Raw genomic sequence first — 20,887 nt, forward strand, 5'->3', positions numbered from 1 at the left:
ACGGGTGTGGAAACCCGAGTCGTGGTTAGAATCTGCAGTGTTGAAGCTTCCCAGTCATTGCACTGTAGCCTTGTTTGGGTCTATAATGAATTCCTTCCCTGTGAACAGCCAGACATCTCATTTCTACCCAAACCAGCTTTCAGTCTACCAGTACTTACTTTAGTGGGACCACTCACATTCCTTAGATTATGAGGCCACGGGATTGCATAACGCGGTGCTAATTCCTGGCAGGGAGAGAGTAGCCAGATGCCCTCTCTGGGAGCTTGTTCTACCCTCGTGCGCTAAGCTCTTTGTCCCAGTTAGCCCCATGGGAGCAGGAATTCAAGATAACAGCCAGCACACACTTCTTTCGGGACATGCCCCCATGCCAACCTCTCTCTGCTGCAAATGCACACCCTCCTTCTCTGGTGTGAATGCCACTTCAGCACTGACACAGATTGACTATGGCAAACAACCCAACCAAACCAGCCCAATGAACCAACCACGGGTCTGATTCCCTTAATTTCTCTAAAATATCTACCTTTTTTTCCCTTCTTTCAGGCTGCCATCTTTATGAAGACGTGAAAGGTTTGTTTGGCCTGTGCTTCCTTAGAATATGGTGTTATATCCAGCATTTCATGTTTAGAATTTTACTGACAATGCTTAGAGTTCTTTAGAGCAAAAGAACAAAATGCATTTAAAATTCATGAACAGGTGGGCAGTGAGCTGGGTGTTTGCAGAGGGTCTCCTCTGTGGGACCATGTGCAGGTTGGGGTGCCCTCTGAGACCTTCTCTAGGCAGCACTATAGCTTCCCCCCCCCCCGCCCCCCCCCCCCACCCCCCCCCCCCCCCGCCCGCCTCACAGGAAGCAAACAAGACTGTGGCTCACTGGGGTGCCAGGAGTCTCATTTTCATCTCTTCTTAGAATCCTCTTTCAATACAGTTGTGAGATCAGGACCCATCTGTTAGATTTTATTTGCATTTGAATGGAGGACTCACTTTCTACATTCCAGACAGAGGTAGTGAAGTCAGTTCGACCCAGCTGTGTCTAACAGCCCATTGGCAAGGCCACAGGGCTCTCAACCGTGTGTGTGTGTGTGTGTGTGTGTGCGCGCGCGCGCGCGTGCGTGTGCACACAGTCATGTCTGACTCTTTGCAACCCCATGGACTGTAGCTCACCAGGCTCCTCTGTCCATGGAATCTTCCAGGCAAGAATAATGGAGTGGGTTGCCATTTTCTACTTCAGGGGATCTTCCCAACTCAGGATCGAAACCATGTCTCCTGTGTCTCCTGCATTGGCAGGGGAATTCTTTACCAACTGTGCCACCTGGGATGCCCCTCAATCTAGTTTGCTTTTAATTAATTCTAGAAACCCCACTCCACTTCTCTCTCTTCCTATCTTACATTGTCCTTTTATCCAATTTTCTTTGAACAATCCAAAAATTTTTCTTCTGTTCTCCTCTCTAACCATCATGTGCAACTCAAACTAATGCCCATGGGAAGAACTCTCTCCCATTAAGTCGGTGGTAGATGGCAGGCAATTTCCTCCCTTCCCTGGAAACTATACATCCATGCCCATTGCCGTGTGACCTGTGGTGCCTCCCACAGGGTAATGTCAGGCTTTGTCATATGTCCAGCCTGGACCAATGGTACATAAGCAGAAGTGACATATTGTCACTCTGGAGCAGAAGTTTTAGGAGGCAGCTTAAGTCTCCTGCATTGGCAGGTGGGTTCTTTACCACTAGCACCACCTAGGAAGCCCTAGGAGGCAGCTTAAAGCCTGAAGACATGGCTGCCTGTTCTACCTGTTTTTTGCTTTGCCCTCTGTGAGAAAGAAACGGCCACCCACTCCAGTATTCTGGCCTGGAGAATTCCATGGACTGCATAGTCCATGGGGTTGCAAAGAGTCGGACACGACTGAGCCACATTCATTTCACTGTCCTGATCCTAAAAGGGGTTTCACCTTTAATTTGGGTCCTGGAATGAATGAGAAGACATTAAGAAGAGCTGCAGTCAATCCACAGCCACCAAACCATAAGTGTAACATAAAGATAGCATTGTCATAAGCCACTAAAAATTTCAGGGTCACTTGGTACTGCAGTAGAATCAAACAATACAAAGGCCAAACCATAAATAATAACTGGAACATGTAATAGTCATATTTCCCAGTCACCTTTATTTATATAAAAGTATATTAAATAAATTATCTCAAAATATACAAACAACAATATTACCTCTATAAATAGAAAATCCCCATATATAAAACCTTTTTTCAAATTATATAAATACATACAATGTGGACCATAAAGTCTGAAGTACCTTAAACCTTAAACTCGATATGATTTGTTGGTAGAGTAGTCTTATAAAAACATAGTTAGCTGTCAAGTGTTTCATCAACAGCGCTTGTCAGTTAAAGTGCTAAACTGTAATGCATATTAAGAATGTGCCCCAAATACAAGTCTTCTGCTTTTAACACATTCATATAAACATTTGCTAATTGTTCAAACCACCAAAAGCACTCAAAAAGGAAAAAAAAGACCTTAAACACCATATTACAAAAAGACAGACATACGTTAGAAAGTCCACCCGATTTCCACCTTACTTTCCCACATGGTTTGATGTCAGCCTCTCAAAAGTTCTCCAAAAGTCCATGCAGGAATTTTTAAGGCATTTGTTCATTTGTTTTTCCTTAGATAATCTGGCTTCAACTTGAACGTAGAAAATATACAGTCTGAAAGCAGGATACGTGCAAAAGGTGCCTTAGTGTTAAAATAGCAATTTTAAAAACTTGGAGTTGGTTGTACCGCTCATTACATTCCAAAGTGTCTTAATGCTGATGTTGAAACCAAGATGCTAATCGCAAGAAGAGGTCAGATAAGAACTTTCTTCGAGCCCCAGGCTCTGTATGCTCCAGAACAGTCACTTGTGTTTCCATGTGTGCTACCGCCCTAAGAGCTCTTGGTCACAGTGCAGCACGAGCTCTGCAGCGTTGGCAGAAAGCTCCAAGAGCAGGATCTTTTATGCAGCGTTGAGCGGCGTGTTCTCCTTCCCACTTCGCTCTGCTCTCACCTTCCTGCACTTGTGCAGAGACACAGACAGGACGACGATGAAGATGATGATCACCAGCATCACTGTGCCAATGATGAAGAAAAGTTCTGAAAAATAAAAGGTACCAGGTCAACTCAGAGAGAGAGCCTGAATCTCATTTTTCAGTGAGCAGAACCCCAAATTACACCATCCAGCTTTTGTGTAACTCGAAATCTCTTTTCTCCACCACACATTTCTATTAGGAAAGAATCTCTCAAACCCTAGATGTTTGCAGGCAATTGACAACAATGAAAAAGCATTTAACAAACTGGATAATGCTCACAGTCTAGAAAGATACTTGTAGATGTAACTACATGTAACTGTCAATGTCAGTTAACAGGAAAGAATTTTTAAAGTGACTTTAAAATATTTAAACTGCCTCTCAGCAAGGCACTAGGTCATTATTACTATCCTCTCACTCTTTTGTTCCCTTAAAGTACTCAGAGCACCATCCCAATCAAGCCTGGAGGCAGATTCCTGGGTTCTCAGCCTCGTGCACATGTCTGAGCCTCCATGGCACTTCCAGATAAGATCCACTGCTTACCTGGCGTCTGTGCTCTGGTGTGGCACATGTGTGCACACATGTGTGCCAGTGAGGCACACACATGTACACATGGTATATCTGCTAGCCCCAATCCCTTTGCTTCATGGGTTATGACCCTGGGGTAACAGCAGCCCATGCTAGGTGCTCACAAACGTCTATGGGGTGTTGTTGCATCTGGTTCACCAGGTGAGCTGGTGAAGCTCCCCACAAACCAGAAGTATGAAAAAACGCCCAGAGAAATCTGTGATTTGATACTAAATCCTAAACGTCTACCGTGGGCCCAGGGCTTGCTCAGCAGAGAGCTTAGCGCATGCTAGGTGCTAAAAAAAAAACTAAAAAACACCTGTTAATACAAGGGAACGACACAGAAACTAAATGTCTAAAATCATGAGTACCCCCCGCAAACCACAAAAAACCGAGGCAGTTTTCCCCTGAAGATAGTACATCTAGTCCTGAGGATGGAGCTAGTCCCGTGGAAGGCAGCCCTGCCTCCCAGATCATGGGCAGAGCCTCACCTGTGGACAGAACTTTCTCGTGGCTAGTGCACTTGATGGGACTTTCTGGACTCTTCTGGTTCACCCTTCGTGATAGAATCACTGCTTGAACATGGAAACAATAGTTTTCGCCTTTATCCACATCAATCAGAAACCCATTAGTGTTTGTCGTGGCCTTTTTCTGTTAAAAGATAAGAGTTCTTTATTCATCCAGGCTCAGAGTGAATTCTGTTGCCTTTACTAAGTCACTGTGGTAGTAAAATCAAAGTGTTAGTTGCTCAGTTGTGTCTGAGTCTTTGCGACCCCATGGACTATAGCTCGCCAGGCTCCTCAGTCCATGGAATTCTCCAGTCAAGAATACTGGAGTGGGCAGCCATTCCCTTTTCCAGGGGATCTTTCCAGCTCAGGGATAGAACCTGGGTCTCCTGCATTGCAGGCAGATTCTTTATGGTCTGAGCCACCAGGGAAGCCCAGCCTATGCGGACACATCTGACATAAAGATTGGAAGTCAGCTGGTTCATCAAGCTCTCCCTGATAACTGCTAAGGATTTTTTTCCCCAAGGATGAAGACATCCACTTTCGATATAGTCAACCCAATATTTAGCCCCTTTAGAAGATATCTGCAAGAAAGGAAAAAAGGAAAGAAGTACTAATTGTTGAATGAAAAACAAATTCTGTTTCTGGGATCCTCAATAGAAGAAGAAATGTGGGAGCTGGTAGGAACCTTAGAGATGACTGGTCCTGCCCCTTGGCTGGGAATCTGGGAGGCGGACCAGTGCAAAGCAGCTGGAAGTCACAGCAGTCTGCTTGTGACTTGCTTGTGAACCAAGACAGCAGTCTGCTTCCCACTCCACAACACTGCCCTGTCAACCACTTGCTTTGATGTTTGACGTGGAGAAGAAGTGAAATCAAGGATCTGCAATTTAAAACAAGTCATAAAAACAAAAGAATGCTCACCTTTCCTGTACTGGAAGCTTTCCAGTAATAAAGTGTGTAATTCAAGTCCTTGCCAAAAACATCCCGGAGGCTTAGGAATGCGCTGTTCGCTCTGACTAACGTACGTGCATCTTGTACCGTCACATTCAGTTTTGTCCCAACTTGTTCGAAACTCTGAATTGTTGGCTGTCCAAGGTTTGCTGTAACACAGAAAATGAGCTTCGTTGGGACCAAAGAGTTCTATACGAAGTAGAACCCCATTGAGTTATCATGGTTAATAACCACCTAGTCATCCCTCACGAAATACCTCAAAGAACCAGCTCCCTGGCACCGGAGCTGAATCACGAGACATTCTACAGCAGAGCTGTCTAGTGGAAATGCACTGGGAGCCACAGATGTCACTTTAAATCTCCTTGTGGTCACGTTAGAAAAAGTAAAAAGGAACGAGTGAAGTTAATCTATTTCATTTAACCCAATATGGCTAAAATATTGTAACTTTAACATTTAATCAATATGAAAACTTTGAGATCTTTCTCAAAATCCAGTGTATATTTTACACATATGGCATTAGCTGACATTTCAAATGCTCAACAGCCACATGTGGTTAACCAAACAGCTGCAAAAGATTCCATATTTTAGATACAATAGAGGCTGTGGGAAAGCCCATGAAACGTTCTTGGTATCTCGAAAAATCACTTTTAACCACCAGGTCTCTTTGATGGCTCAATTAGCTCATGTGCTTTGGTTGAATAATAGTGAAATGAATCCTCATAATTCAATAGGAATTATAGGCAAGGATGTGTGTGTATGAGCACACAGAAATATAAACTATTTTCTCTCTTGCACCAAAAAAGGATTTGAAGTAGCTTACAAAAAGCTCAAGAACAGGGCTTCCCTGTTGGCTCAGTGTTAAAGAATCTGCCAGCCAATGCAGGGGACAGGGACTTGATCCCTGATCTGGGAAGATCCCACATGCCTCAGAGCAACTAAGCCCTTGCGCAGCAACTACGTGCTCTAGAGCCCAGAAACCACAGTTACTGAGGCCATGTGCCCTAGAGCCCATGCTCCACAAGAGAAGCCATCGAAATGAGAAGCCTGTGCATCACAACTAGAGAGGAGCCCATGCAGCAAGAAGACCCAGCACAGCCAAAAATAAAAATAAATAAAAATTATTTTTAAAAATCCTCAAGAACTATAAAAAGAAATCATGAGGATGCTGCCCATGGAGGGAGAATAAGTATCAATGAACCTGTAGTTACTATAGGTGGTCATGGGTGGGGTCTAAGCTCAGAACTGGGAGAGGCACCCGACTAAAAGCACTAAGGAGTTTGAAGACAGGCTCTGGCAGATGGCTCAGGGTAGGTCGTCCGATTCACCTGGGTGAGGCTGCCCCCTGTTTCTACCCTCAGAGTACACACTAAGGGGAAAGGGGGCTGCCTGTTTCTCTGCCCCCTTCTCTCCACCCCTGCCTGGAGAAGCTCCCCGTGGGGTATCAGCAGGGTAAACATAAAAACACCAATAACACAACACTTTCTTTTTTTTTTTTTTTTTTTACAACACAACACTTTCATTCTAAATCTTCTACTAGAGCCGCTGATGTCACTCTTCTCAATGTGCTACATGTTTGTTTATTTAAAATACTTAGTTCAGAACCATAGCCATGATGAAAATTCTGCATCTCCTACTTGGCAGGAATCCTTTGTACTCCCTTAGCAAAGGCTAGGGAGAAAAGCATTCTGTATTTTCAAGACCAGCATGAAGGAAGCAGGATGGGAGCTGGCCTGGCAAGTGCCAGCACATCACAGGACTCAAATCCTGGTCAAGCAAGGAAAAAGGTCAGCAGCCCAATGATGGGATGGGAGGGAAACCGAACTTGCCCCGTGGATTTGTAACCTTCTGTGAAAAACCCTAATTGGGACTTCTGGTCTGATGATGGGACATAAATTCAGAAGATGTATAAAATCTCCTAAATATTGGGTCAGTCAAAAATTTCATTTGGGCTTTTCCATAAGATCTTATGGAACTTTTTGGTCACCAATATATATGGGGAAATACTGGAACTGCCAGCCTTTGTGAATTTCCTACTCTCTGCCCCCTATCCAGCCAGTTACTGGTAGGGTCTGGGGACAGACTGGTAGAGAAAGCTACTTGATGACATTTTTATCAACTCCAAAGTTCACGTCCCATGAGCCTCCTACCACATCCAGAATGAGCGAAGAGGGCTGTGGCACGTACTACTTTCTGAGAAAACAAGATGTGTTTATGGATAAACTTTTTTTTAATGTAATCATTCCTAAGGGTCACAAGCTCACAGAATATTTAGAAGTTTATGAAAACAAGAATGAACAGTTACTACAAATCGAGCTACTTACTCTCTAGGTAGGGTGTGAACTCCGGGGAGTTGGTAAACGGAGGCTCCACTGTGGAACTGCTGGTGTCTGCGGGGTAGGAAAGGACTCTCGCCAAATATGTCTCTCTCACATTTTTCACAATCTCATCAGTGACATCACACTCCGTGTTTGTTGTGTAAAAGCATTTGTTTTTCCAGTTTCCTAATCTAGGGCTGAGGAAAGGAAGGAAGAGAAATGGAACATTGTGATTTGCATCCAACAAGGTAACTGTTTTCTGGCTGGGGTGCTGTGTTCCAACACTGACTTCCACAAGCAATCCTGAGGAGGTCTTTGCTACGCTGAGCACTTCAGGTCCTCTCAGCAACCTTTGGTGGCGGGGAGGGGGGGGGCGCTCTGTAATTGTCTTTGTTCTTACAGATAAGGCCACTGAGGCAAAGGGAGGTTGGATGACCAGCACAAAGTCACACAGCTGGATTTTTGAGCCAGACAGCAGTTTGACTACTGGGTCTGTGCTCTGAATCATTTTTTTAAATACCTTTCTTAAACTATAGATGATTTGTCATGACTATGTGGGAGAAGTGACAATTTTCCATCAAGACTCAATTATTTACTAGTCTACTTATATCATTATATTCTGTTTATCACATTCTGTTCTATGTTGAATATAGTCAATGCAGTCATAGAGTCTATATAATAATACATTCTATTCTATTACATTCTATTGTGACCATTATTGGTGTGGTTACTTAACAGTTATTAAAACTACCATAAGCCAGGCGCTCTACTGGACCCTTAAACATGTTACTTCGTTTGGTATTAATCCTTTCAAGAAAGTACTGGATCTTTCTCACATATGAGGATACTGAAGCTCAGAGCTGCTAGGTAACTTGTATGAGGTCTTACAGCTTATGAGATGAGAGCTGGGTCTGTCCCTCTCATTATACGATCAGTACTTGCCTCCCTCACTTTCACAGGATGAGCCATCAAAAATTATAGAGTAACAATACAGGTAGTGTCTGTCAAAGTCTGAGACTGGGACAGATCTGAGTCTGTCTCTTAAGACAGATTTTTCTTTTGTAAGATCATAGAACAGAAAATGATTTAAAGCACTAAAATGAAAATGAAATTATCCTGAAATGATATAAAGAACTTCTATGAAAAAAGTGAAACTATTCTACAGAACTGAAACAATTAAAATGTCAGTGCCACTTGATGCACGCACAAGTGTCCCACGCAAGTTGACAGCTGCTCTGCTGTTTCCCATCATCAACCCCCAGAGTGTCCTGCCCATCATTCCAGGCCACACTGCAATCCCACCGTCTACAGGCAACTCCAGATCTCCTTGCTCAGAACTGATCTCTCCCTTCCCTGGCCCCAGCACGGATATCTCATTAAAGCACTTAAGTGAGCCTGGTACTTCCACGCCCTTGTGCTCCTCCATCAAACAGTGGGGCTTTAGGGCTTGCACATGGCCAGGATTTGTGGAGCATTAGATGGTTTACATTTAGAGGCTGAACTGGGGAGGAAACGAGCTGCCATAGGGATTTAACTGTCTAGATCCAGGCATAAGAACCATAAATAAGAATCTTTTAAAAGTCTGAACTAAATAACCAGGCTAAGAGGGTGTGGATAAACACACTCTTGTTCCTTAAATTCACAAACTAAGATTAAGACAGAAATATGTTTACATACTCTTAGATTTCTCTACTTTTCTGTGATAAAAGTAGAGATGCAGCCTTAATTCCAAAATGACCAGAATGCATTTTTTAAAACTGCATCATTTCTATTTTAAAAAGTGAACAAGAACCTGATGATTCTTCTCCACTGCTATGGCAAACAAGTTGTTCAGATAACAGGAGAAACACTTCTGGGTGCTGTGGCTACATTCCATCTGAGAGATAGCATCTGTGGTTCCTTCAGTTCACAGGAGGAACCACAGACCTCTGGAAAAATTTAGCACAGGTAATAATTACCAAAAGTTATAGAGCTTTTAAGTACTGCAAACCGGTTGGGAAGGGGCAATTCTGCAGTCAGTTCCTCTGACTGCTATTATCAGCATTAACACTATAAACGCCTCCAAGGTTCCTCTGGGTATTGCAAAATCTCCTGATTTGGAAATAATAAAAGTCCCGCCTGAACTAAAAAATCCCAACATAATTCAGACCCACCAATTAAGGAGCAGGTTATTTTCTACAAGCTCTGGAAGTTCCAATTTAGAATTTTTGGAACCAGTATTTCAGGGGATGGTTGGGTGGTAAGGCTTGAGCCAGTAACACTTGGCGACTGAAAACTGTTTCCAAAAGGGAAAAATGCAGTTGGAGCTCCGGGCACAGCTGTGGCTCCCTGTGTCTGGGGACAAGCTGGTGGTGGGGCGGCTGGCTCTGGAGGAGCCAGGTGCTTTCTCTAGGGAGGACGACCGGGAGGGAGAAAGGCGCACTGAGGGGACCAGTGGGAAAGGCTGTCTTTCCTCCTTCCGGCTCTGGAGTCTCACATGAGACTCACGCAACCCACTGAGAAGGTGGGGGTGTGCGCTGCTCCGTAGGCCTTGCTTCCTGACCCTGCTGTGCGCACTCCAAGGTAAGTCCCTTACCTTTCCAGGGCCGGTTTCCTCCTCTATAACATGACTACTATGGTCCCTTTACCTAGGAATCCCATTTACCCGTGGGCTGGTAACGGAAGAGTGTGGGTCTCCGGCAGGGTGTTGGAACCACTCACAGTTCCTCTAGCACACAGGAGAGACAGCCGGCTGGGCCAGAACCAGCCCCACCCAGGGCCTGCGGGCGCCCCCAAGCTGCAGCTCTGCGCTAGGTTGTTTGCACACAGAGGCCATGTCCGCTAAAATAATAGCAGCCTTGCAGCTGAGGACTTGACTTGACACGCTTACATAACAGTAGCTTTGCAGTCTGAGAACTTAGAATTGACAAAGTCTAAATGTTTAAAACTCTGGTAAATCAGAAATATGTTTTCTCACGTTCACCAAACTTAAGATTCAATATATTTAGGAGGTAAGCATCCTTCCTAAAATCTTCTTTTCACTACCCAGAAACAAAGTGTCTACTAAGGTAAACTTCAGCCCTGCCTGCATTTGTGGAATTAGTAACTTTCATCGAGTGGAATCTGATTTGACAAGTTTGGCCATAATTGTAATTATTACCTCGACTTCTAAATTCCTCTCAATCTTTCTTTGTATATATACAAGCATGTATGCATGCACACACAAATTTTCTTCCCTGTTGGCTTGGCAATAGTTGTCATGAAGTTGATGTTGGAAAAAAAAAAAAGAACATCCGCCTAAAAGACCCACTCCATACTTAAGAGCTGCATTTCAAATGCTATAAAAGACTTGGCACAAGTTAAAACAGCAAAAAACCTTTAATTTTAGTCAGCGACATGACTGTACCTTCTATAAGGAGTCTTAGTTACCATAGCTGCTGTCCTCTACTTAATAAGATCTCTACCAAGCCTCCTAGAACATTTCAGAAACAAAAAACTTGCTAAAACCAAAAACTTGATGGTGTATTCCTTCCCTGCTCAGTGAGTCACGGATTTGACCTCCTCCAAGATCATGTATGCAACGGAATTTTGAATCACGAATCCAAAGATTAATGAATCAAACACTGCTTAAGGGCAACGTATGCGTCCGAACTCCTCCCTACCTCTTCTCTAACATGTTAGATCCAGCTGGCAGTCTAGACAGCACGGAAAAGGCTGTGTGTACTTAGAGAAATGAGGTATCACTGATCCACGACCACATCTATCAGTGCCACCATGGCTTGCTCAAGAAAGTTCACATCTCCACAGCTTATACTCACAAATTTCCCCAATCATCTCCGAAAACAAAACATTCTATCAGTTTAAGGTCTGTCAGTGTTACAGACTTGATGAGTATGACTCAGGCCAGCAAATTACCATGCTGCTACTGCTGCTAAGTCGCTTCAGTCATGTCCGACTCTGTGCGACCCTATGGACTGCAGCCTACCAGGCTTCTCTGTCCATGGGATTCTCCAGGCAAGAACACTGGAGTGGGTTGCCATTTCTTTCTCCAAGAAATTATCATGAATGCCCTCTTATTCTTTGTTATCTGTTAAATAATTTCATCCATCAACCAGCTTTAAAGACATCTGTATTCAGCACAGGAAAGTGGAAACAACAAAAATCTTATTTTTCTTTTTTTGGTACCTAGCTTACCTTATCTGAACAGTGTAGACATGATTGATGGGTTTGGGTTCCCACTCCAAAATGGTCTTGAAATTAGTTGACTTCCAAGTTATATTATATGCTACCACTACATCTGTAGTGCCTTTAAACAACAGAGAAACAGTTATTAATGTTTACATGAACTTCTCAGCATACAATTTTATGTTAATGGTATAAAACATTCCCACTCCGTAACATCATCATAAACCTCACATTAATATTTTCCTAACCACAAAAGCTTTAACTCAATTATCATAAGAAAAAAAATCAGCAATATTTTCCTAAACCCAGAGTTTCCTCATGGCAAGACGACCTGGTGATCTAAGGAAACACACAAGGATCTTTAAGTCCTTGTTTGAAATTATTCATGGGGAAAGCCCTGTGAGAACGACCGAAGCACAGCTCAGGAGCCTTCAGTGGCCCAGGGTATCCACGGACCAACTGGAGAAGGGGGAAGGGCAGGATTCCAGGTTTAACTTAGCAGGGAAAGCCGGCTAGGATGGGTTTCTGTAAAATATGTTAAAGGGCAAAGCCCACACGTGTCAGAAGAGTTAGGACTGCATCCAATAAAAAAAAAAACAAATCTTGACTTTTTTCACTTTTGTCTAAACCCCATGAATAATTTCAGTCACTATACTGAAACTTCCACAGACACCCAGGCAGACAATAAGCATGTACACTGTCGGCTGTATTCGGTTAGGATACCTTATTGTTAAGGTCTTCTTTGCCAGTTCTCAGGTTAGTCTCTGCCTGCGTCTCACATAGAACAGGCTTACAGGGCATGCAAAATGTGGCGCCTGCTCCAATCCAAGCGACATTTTGGAAGGACTGACTAACCCAATCTAAAACACTGACGATCAAGAGAAGACCGAGAGCCGTTTCTCATTAAGGAAAGTTCACATACAATGAAGGATAACATTCAAACATTGCCTGTCGACCCCTGCAGGTGCGGAGCCTTGTCCCATCACTTTCAAGGTGTCGGCTCCCTGGGAAACTAAAGCGAGATTCCCAAAGGCACTTAGGCAACAATGGATGCCCAGAGCAAGCATCTCGAGCAGAAGGGGCGGCGGGTCCCTGGCGAGCCGCACCTCGGGGCGGGGAGAGCCCGCGGTCAGCCAGACCTGTCTTCCCTCCTCCCGGTGGCTCGCCCCAGGGCTCTGCGAGGCGGGTGCCACTCACCGGCGACTCCGGCCCCCTGGATGAGGACTAAGCCGAATAGAAGAGCCCGAGCGACTGCGGCCTGGGGGCAGGGCACCCGGGGCCCGTTGGGGGTCGCCATGTCCCGGAGCTGACGGCGAGGTCTCAAAAATTCCGCTGAGCCCCGGAGGCTGGAGAGGTGAGGATGCTGCGGAGGTTGGGCTGGAGGCACCTAGGGCTGCGGGATGAACCGGGAGGGATGCGGGGAGCCCAGAGTTTGTGGGAGCTCGTCCCCGCCGCGCTTTAAAGAGCGGAGCTCACGTTTGCGCCTCCGCCTGCGCTGAGTCCGCCCCCACCTCTCCTCCTGACTCCCCGCCCTCGGCCCGCCTTCGTCGCCTCGGGGGCGGCCCTCAGCGAGTCCACACCCCGCCCCGCCTCCTGCGAGTAGGAAACTCCGGGACCCTGCAAGGACTGATTCACCCGTGATTCAACCCGCCGCCGAGCGTGAGTGTCCTTCGGCTGCTGGCCGGTCCAGGTGCTGAGGGCAACCAGGGTCCCAGCTGCTCAGATCCCCTGACGCCCCAGCTTCCTGACCCCGGGATCACCTATCCAGATGTCCTGCCTGAGTGGGCGGCAGGTCTGTGGGGAAGGAATAAAGGGAGGTTGGATGGAGTTTGGGGAGGAAGAGAGGATTCCCTCCCTTCCATTTGGCGATGCAATGTCCAGGCCGGTGGGAGCGCAGCACCTACCAAGGTTAATAGAAAGTACTGGCCGGGGGCTCCTCTCTGGCCCCAGAGAGCATTTCTGGGGCGCTTTGCCCACGTCGGGCGAGCTTAGAATCTGCAGCCAAGTAACAGCATGACGAGGAGCAGAGCCTTCTGCCAGCATCGGCAATTTCGTTGTTCGCACCCAAGGCAATGATACCTGGCCTGCCCACCACCCGGGGCCCTTAGCCTAGGTGTCTTCTATGAGGTGCTGCCAATGCAAGTGTTGCGACCGGTCCGAAGGTCAGTCAGTCCAGGCACAACGCAGACCAATTCGTGTTAGTGAACGAGGAAGGACTCTCTTAAATCTGGCAGTTTGCCTCTGGGAGAATTCCGGCGTGACATATGCCGCCTTGTGGTTCCCGAAAGGATTGTTCTCACGTTGAAGAAGACATTTGTGGGATTGAGTTAGTTCCGCTCAAATTAAAGAAACCATTAAATGAAAAATTTTAATGTAATCAGTCAAGCTTTCTGATTTTTCTGGCTTCCTCTTCTGAGCTTTGCTGTAAAGTTATAAGGCAGGAGAAGGTTAACTCTTATTCCGCTGAGTGGCTCTGTACGGGGTCTTGTCAAACTATTGCCATCAATCATTACTGTTACTCTGTAGTTGCCTCCGAGACAGACTGCAGAGTTTTTAGGAGAATAGAGTCTGTTTTCTCTCCTCTCCCATTTTCCTCCCCGCCAGAGAAATTAGCCCTTCATTTTAGTGCACACTGTATACACATTTTCATATAGCCTCTTGAAGCACAGCATTAAACTCACTTTAAAAGACATACAACTTTGCAAAATTTAATTTTCTCCTATCCTTGAACTGAAATAGCACGTCCAGGTTTAGCAGAGTCCTTCCTTCCTAGAAACTGAAAGCTGCACTTGCTGGTTTCCTCTTTGAGCTCTCTCCCAACTCTAAAACCCACAAAGCTTATATTTGCAAAACCAAGCCATGCAAGTCTCCTTTTTGCAGTCTTTGGCCTGAGGCATTTTTCCTAACAGATCTTTGGCCACCTGGGTTGTGATTCTTTGAAAACAGCTGGGAGAAAATGTTGCACTTCAACCTAATGCCTTACAACAGTGGTCCCCACCTCCAGGATCTCATGCCTGATGATCTGAGGTGGAGCTGATGTAATAATAGTAGAAATAAAATGCACAATAAATGCAATGTGCTTGAGTCATCCTGAAAGCACCTACGACCCCAATCAGCGGAAAATTGTCCTCCACAAAATCATCCCCTGGTGCCTAAAAGGCTGGGGACCACTGCCATACAAGATGCAAGGAATTGTTGCTCTGTCTGCACTGTAATTGTATTTGGAGTTGTATTTGGATTGTATTTGGAGCCACCGACTCTCCTGAAATCATGAAAGGCTTTAAACAATGTCAAGATCAGCAATTCGATAAGAAAAATTATGTTCAATGTTATATTGTGATACAAAAGTTGCCATAAAGGTTGGTAAATTAGATGAATATATATTTTGCATATTCACTAAAGTTACTAGGCAGGGAAGAAGAATTTGTTGGGTGTTAGCATGGGTTTTTGAGTGAATATAGAATGACATTTTCTAAGATTCAGAAAATGCTAAAAAAATTTACCATTTTCAAGAAGAAGAGGAAGAAAACTGGCTATGGTAAATTAACATTGCATAGTAAAGTTTTTTTTCTGGTTGATCAGCCTGTGGCCAAATGATTTCCAATGCTGCTCTACACAAAGTACATTCCTAAAATTTCACTGTTGATAATTTTTGCACAGAGACAAATTATTAAAACAATATTTTTATCCCCTTCAATAAAGTGGAGCTCAGCAGTTACCAAAGTTTCCTCCTATATGATACACCTAGGAAATTCAGAAGTTAGAAAAGTTCCTAAGCTATAATGATAGTCAGGCTGGCCTGACCAATCCACTTATTTGAGATTTGGGGGGGGGACCTCACAGACATGCATTCACAGACGAAGATCCCGTGCTTAGCTGGCCTGCATGAACCTGCTTGTGTCATCTCACAATGCAGATCTGCTCTCTGACCCCAGGAGCTTTCTTTCCACAACCACACTTCCTTCTCTCAAAGCATGGAAGTGAGATTAGGTCGTAAACTAAGGCTCACTTTATTTTATTCATCCATAGGCATCCAATAATGCTCTGCAGTTGGCGTATAAAATATTTGCAGTTTAGGGACCTCATTGTTCTCCAGCAGGAATATTCTGATGGTTTCTCCTTCAAACACACATGCGTGGAGTTAAGTAGAAGAGGTTGCATTTCCTTTGCATAACCAGTGATGAAATGTGGGCAATGAGTCTGAGTGGCTGGGGTAATGTTCAGTGCTTCCTCTGTACTTTTATGGCACTTCCCACTGATTTCACAGACCTAATTTCATCAAATATTTTACTTGATTTCAACTTGTGTTTGTTGTCTGTCTTTCCCATTACAATCCCTTGGGGGAATAAGGACTAGGTTTTTTCTTTACATTTCTCATACAATTTTAATCACATGGTAGGCTTTTAATATGTTTTGAATCAATAAACACTTTTTGAAACCACTCATTCAGCCAGATATTTTCACTGGCATTCTAGAGATGAAATTTGTCATTGAAATTTTTCTGTCTACTGGCCTGCAGTGGATATTCCATATGAACTCAACTTGGTAAGAAAATACAAATCAACCATGTGTTGTAAAGCATCACTTTACAGTGAGCTCCAGCGATCTAACTAATGAGTAATGGTCCTTGCTACAGCCAGAAAAGCTAATCAGGAGAACCAGCTGAAGACCAGAAAGCAAATGCAAAATTTGTGAACTGGTTTTCATTTTCAGTTTCCTACAAGATTTGATACTGGAGTGATTCAGAAGATTTTCAGTCATCTGATAGCTTTTCTTGCATAGAAAGGCTTAATAATTCCTTTGAATAAATTGCACAAAATGTATCTCTCCTGGAAAAGGATCAGTTCAGTCGCTCAGTCGTGTCCGACTCTTTGAGACCCCATGAATCGCAGCACGCCAGGCCTCCCTGTCCATCACCAACTCCCGGAGTTCACTCAGACTCACATCCATCGAGTCAGTGATGCCATCCAGCCATCTCATCCTCTGTCATCCCCTTCTCCTCCTGCCCCCAATCCCTCCCAGCATCAGAGTCTTTTCCAATGAGTCAACTCTTCGCATGAGGTGGCCAAAGTACTGGAGTTTCAGCTTCAGCATCATTCCCTCCAAAGAAATCCCAGGGCTGATCTCCTTCAGAATGGACTGGTTGGATCTCCTGGCAGTCCAAGGGACTCTCAAGAGTCTTCTCCAACACCACAGTTCAAAAGCATCAATTCTTCAGCGCTCAGCCTTCTTCACAGTCCAACTCTCACATCCATACATGACCACAGGAAAAACCATAGCCTTGACTAGACGAACCTTTGTTGGCAAAGTAATGTCTCTGCTTTTGAATATGCTATCTAGGTTGGTCATAACTTTCCTTTCAAGGAGTAAGCGTCTTTTAATTTCATGGCTGCAGTCACCATCTGCAGTGATTTTGGAGCCCAAAAAAATAAAGTCTGACACTGTTTCCACTGTTTCCCCATCTATTTCCCATGAAGTGATGGGACCGGATGCAAAAGGATAGGTTAAACTTTATGACAGAAGATGAAATTGAGAGTAATTTGTGTGAAACTATTATATTCATATGAAATAGTGAAAAGAGCAATAAAACCATTTGGCCCAAAATTCAGGTAAAAGGCAAAATAGGAAAAAGACCAAAGGGAATAAGAGTGGGAACACAGAGTTCTGGGGGGAAAAAAATGTGACTTAGCAGAACCTAAAAAACATCTGGCAGGGAATAGTCATGGAAAAACTGACAGTCATGATTTTGCATTTTGTGAAAATACATACTAGCCCAACAGTTAATATTTAGACAGAAATTAAATAGTTGACAGCCCATACAATGGAATATATTATCCTGGTCATTCAAAAATACATCTATTAGCTTACCTTACAAGCAACTTTACCAAATACATTATCCCATAGCACCAGTATTCTGAAAAGTATAATCTTAGAGAAAAAGCTTCCAGTTCAAACCTTGGAGTAGATTATTTTTTCAGCACACAACTCTCTTTATAAGCTTAAGGCTTATCAAACTACCTGCCATATTTCATTTTGAGAAACAGTAAATATTCATCATACATTCTCTACATACCATGTTGATAAAATAAATCATAAATGTAAATAGTGGATATTCTTTTAGTAACAAAAAGTCATTTAAAATGTAAACCTTTAACATGTTCTTCTTAATATGACACAGATGATTTAACAGGTTTTATATAGTATCATTTCATGGCAGCATCCCTTAATTCCCCACTTCTGTAAGTCCTTATACCTGACCGTGTGGCTGCACCCTGCGGGCCTGTAAGCCTTGCAGTTGCCCAGCCTGGCGATGCAGACTGATGAAAAAGCCGGGAGACAGTGACAGACACATTAATGGTTTAATGGATGGGGGAATCTTACACGAAGGGTCCTGGAGAGACACCCCACCATGTTCGGCAAACAGTGAGCAGGAAATGGCAGCATTTCCTGTGGGAGGAGGAGGCTACTATTTACAGGGGAAATTGACATCAGGTTGTCTCATCAGTTTCCAGGGACTAATTAAGCCCTATAATTCGAAGGACTGGATAGTCCTGTGGTAAGGCAGGTGCTGGGGGCTTCTCAGGTGGCGCTAGTGGTAAAGAACCCACCTGCCAATGTAGAAGATAGTGAGAGAGGTGGGTTCAATCCCTGGCTCAGGAAGTTCCCCTGGAGGAGGGCATGGCAACCCACTCCAGTATTCTTGCCTGGAGAATTCCATGGACAGAAGAGCCTGGCAGGCTGTACAGTCCATGGGGTTGCAAAGAGTTGGGCACGACTGAAGTGACTTAGCATGCACACAAGCAAGTGCTGATCAAGCAGAGGATGTACCAAGAGCAAGAGACCTGCCATCCTGAGTGGCCTGGCCTTACAGTAACAGATGCACTAACCTGAGGAATAGAAAATCTAGTCAGTCAATAAATGCTTGAGTATCTTACCTGATGCTGAGTTCCCTGCTAGACTTTGGGTATAAAACAAAAATAATCTTTCTCCTGTTATATAAAAATCACTCCTGTATAATGGCTTTGTATGGTTTTCTGTCAGCATTTTGGATTGGATATGAAAAACCTTAATTATGTTATTTATTAAATTTCCTTTCATGCAAATTTTTTAAAAAATAAGCTTTAGGTATATCATAGTCAGTCGTTCAAACAGGTGTCTTTAACTCAGAAAATTAGCTGTGGGCTTGAATGAAGTACATATACTTTATCAGGTTGGATGTATTGATGAACTCTCAAAGTTTTGTATGTGGAAGAAAATGAATTGCAATCCAGAAAGGCAATTCTATTAAAAAGGTAAGTCTAATAGTAAAAAATAATTAGATGTGGATTTCCTCAGATGAAAAATGCAAAAAAAAAATTTTGAAATAACCACCTCAGATGAAATATTTTTTTAAATAATGAAATAACCAGTTTAAAATCATTTGCATAGGAAGATTCATTTTTAAAATATAATTCATTTGCAGACATTTTAGAAAATAGTATAGGTGACAGATGCTCCAAAATTTTAGTCCATACCTCATCCAATCTCTTAGAGAAGGAAATGGCAACCTACTCCAGTATTCTTGCCTAGAGAATCCTGTGGACAGAGGAGCCTGGTGGGTTGCTGTCCATGGGGTCGCACAGAGTTGGACACAACTGAAGCGACTTAGCATGCATGCATGCACTGGAGAAGGAAATGGCAACCCACTCCAGTATTCTTGCCTGAAGAGTCCCAGGGACAAAGGAGCCTGGTGGGCTGCTGTCTATGTGGTCGCATAGAGTCAGACATGACTGAAGGGACTTAGCAGAAGCAGCAGCATCCAATCTCTTGCTGACTTTAGTGAATAATGCTCCATCCTCTTCTATCAATTCCTCTTGCAAAACAGAGCTTTCAAGTTGGGAAGTAATTCCTGAATTAGCCAAATTATTTCTACATTGGGAGCATGTTTATAATGTTTGGCTAGTTCTGATTGCCTTCCTAAACCATCACCCTTTAAGTTACAATGTTTCAGCAACTCACAGTTCTAAATCCTGTAGGTGAAAAGTGTGGCCGGAAGCTAGGACAATGGCTCGTGGGCAGCTTTGTGGGTTCTGCTAAGAAGCCTGGACCTGATTCAGCAGACAGAACCTCAGGACGCTTACTCCCCTGGTCACCCTGTGCCAGAAGAATTGAGTCAGGGGGCCACATCAGGAAGCTAAGCCCCTAACCCAAGTGGTGGCTGAGGACTAGGAAGGAAGGGCAGCTGTAGGAATCAGTGTGAAGGAAGAAACTTCAGTGCCTGATTGTGGGTGGGGGCATGAAGGAGAGAGAGGAGGAAGGTCTTAGGGGAGAGAAACGTGGCACCACAGGTTAAGATAGAGTCTGGGAGTTGTTGGCTCAGCAATGAAGAGCTTTACACAAGTTGAAGTTGGGGGGTGGGCAGTGACGTCCAGGAAAAATGCCATGCATGGAGAGCTGGAAATGAGGTACAGGCTTGTGAAGAGATAGAGGTTAGGGATAGAAATTAGGGACCATTTGCTTAGGAGTTTGGTCAAAGCTGTAAAAGTGGACAAGGTCTTGAAGGAGGGTCTATGGTGACAGCAAACCACTTGGCCAGCAGCAGCACCCTGCTCCATCTAGCTCATGTTACAGGGGAATCCACAGGCTTATGAGTCTTGGAAGCAGAAACGAGAGTCTCTAAGACTGTGTCTCTCTCTCGCTCTTGTCTATTCTGTCTCCCATCTCCCACTTGTCAGTTGGTCTCCATTTGTTTCTGCGGGGGAACTCCATGTGGTAGGACCTGGTTGCTGCCAGGGTGACATCCTTTCAGCTTCATCACACCAGGGTCCAGCCATTATGACCGGGAAGGACTTTGTCCCTGCTTGAGGCACATGTCTGCTCCTTGGACCAAGCACTGTTGCCAGAGGAGTACAAGTCTGGCCGCACGTCCACTCCTGGGGTCAAGGGGTGGGTCTGCTTCTAGAGGGAGCAGGCTGATAATGTTAGTGATCTGACAGCAACAATGGCTACCACTAGGCTTAGGACTGAGACTGGGAGGTGATCATGCTATTTTGCTGGGGAGGCTGATGACCTGCGAGCAAGGGGAGATATAAAAGTTTCCAGTGGAATGCAAGAGGACAGGTGGGACCCTAACACTAAAGGAGGAGAGTTTTCGTAAGAAAGAAGAGGCCATGGCAGCTGAGAGTGAACAGAAAACCAGTAAGGTATGTAATTTTAATGGTATGAAAAGATCCAACTCCTGAGAATAACTTGGCTACCAATCTTGTCAAGTCTCTCACTTCTGGATTAAAGCAAGAAAGGCCTCCACAGTTGAACAGGGGGAGAGACGGGAGAGACGC

At 44.3% G+C, this 20,887-nt stretch overlaps 1 protein-coding gene and 1 long non-coding RNA gene across 6 annotated transcripts in view; one reads left to right on the forward strand and one right to left on the reverse strand.

Annotated features, from left to right (window-relative positions):
* Window positions 1-2,135: 2,135 nt before the first annotated feature.
* F3 (coagulation factor III, tissue factor) lies at window positions 2,136-13,146 on the reverse strand. Its single transcript, XM_086391310.1, has 6 exons — window positions 12,768-13,146; window positions 11,580-11,691; window positions 7,413-7,603; window positions 5,062-5,240; window positions 4,126-4,285; window positions 2,136-3,134 (listed from the first exon to the last, which is right to left on the reverse strand). The coding sequence occupies exons 1-6, from the start codon at window positions 12,865-12,867 to the stop codon at window positions 2,998-3,000; spliced, it is 879 nt and encodes a 292-aa protein (XP_086247436.1). The 5' UTR covers window positions 12,868-13,146; the 3' UTR covers window positions 2,136-2,997.
* Window positions 13,086-20,887, forward strand: part of LOC147375842 (uncharacterized) — a 50,710-nt gene continuing 42,908 nt past the window's right edge. For 3 of the 5 annotated variants that reach the window (XR_015160532.1, XR_015160533.1, XR_015160536.1), the window contains exon 1: window positions 13,086-13,362. This is a non-coding gene — a long non-coding RNA (uncharacterized LOC147375842). The remainder of the gene's footprint in view (window positions 13,363-20,887) is intronic. The other 2 variants (XR_015160534.1, XR_015160535.1) reach the window with 1 other exon arrangement.

Source organism: Bos grunniens, chromosome 3, assembly GCF_055505025.1.
Source record: "Bos grunniens cultivar Pamir isolate PY7600 chromosome 3, Bosgru_T2T1.0, whole genome shotgun sequence".
NCBI classification, from domain to species: domain Eukaryota; kingdom Metazoa; phylum Chordata; class Mammalia; order Artiodactyla; family Bovidae; genus Bos; species Bos grunniens.

Coding starts and splice junctions, on each gene's coding strand:
- F3 (XM_086391310.1), bottom strand. CDS start 12,867: ATGGCGACCCCCAACGGGCCCCGGGTGCCCTGCCCCCAGGCCGCAGTC. Junction 7,604..11,579: donor GTCTACACTGTTCAGATAAG/GTAAGCTAGGTA, acceptor TCCTTTCCTCAG/CCCTAGATTAGGAAACTGGA. Junction 5,241..7,412: donor GTTCACACCCTACCTAGAGA/GTAAGTAGCTCG, acceptor TCTGTGTTACAG/CAAACCTTGGACAGCCAACA.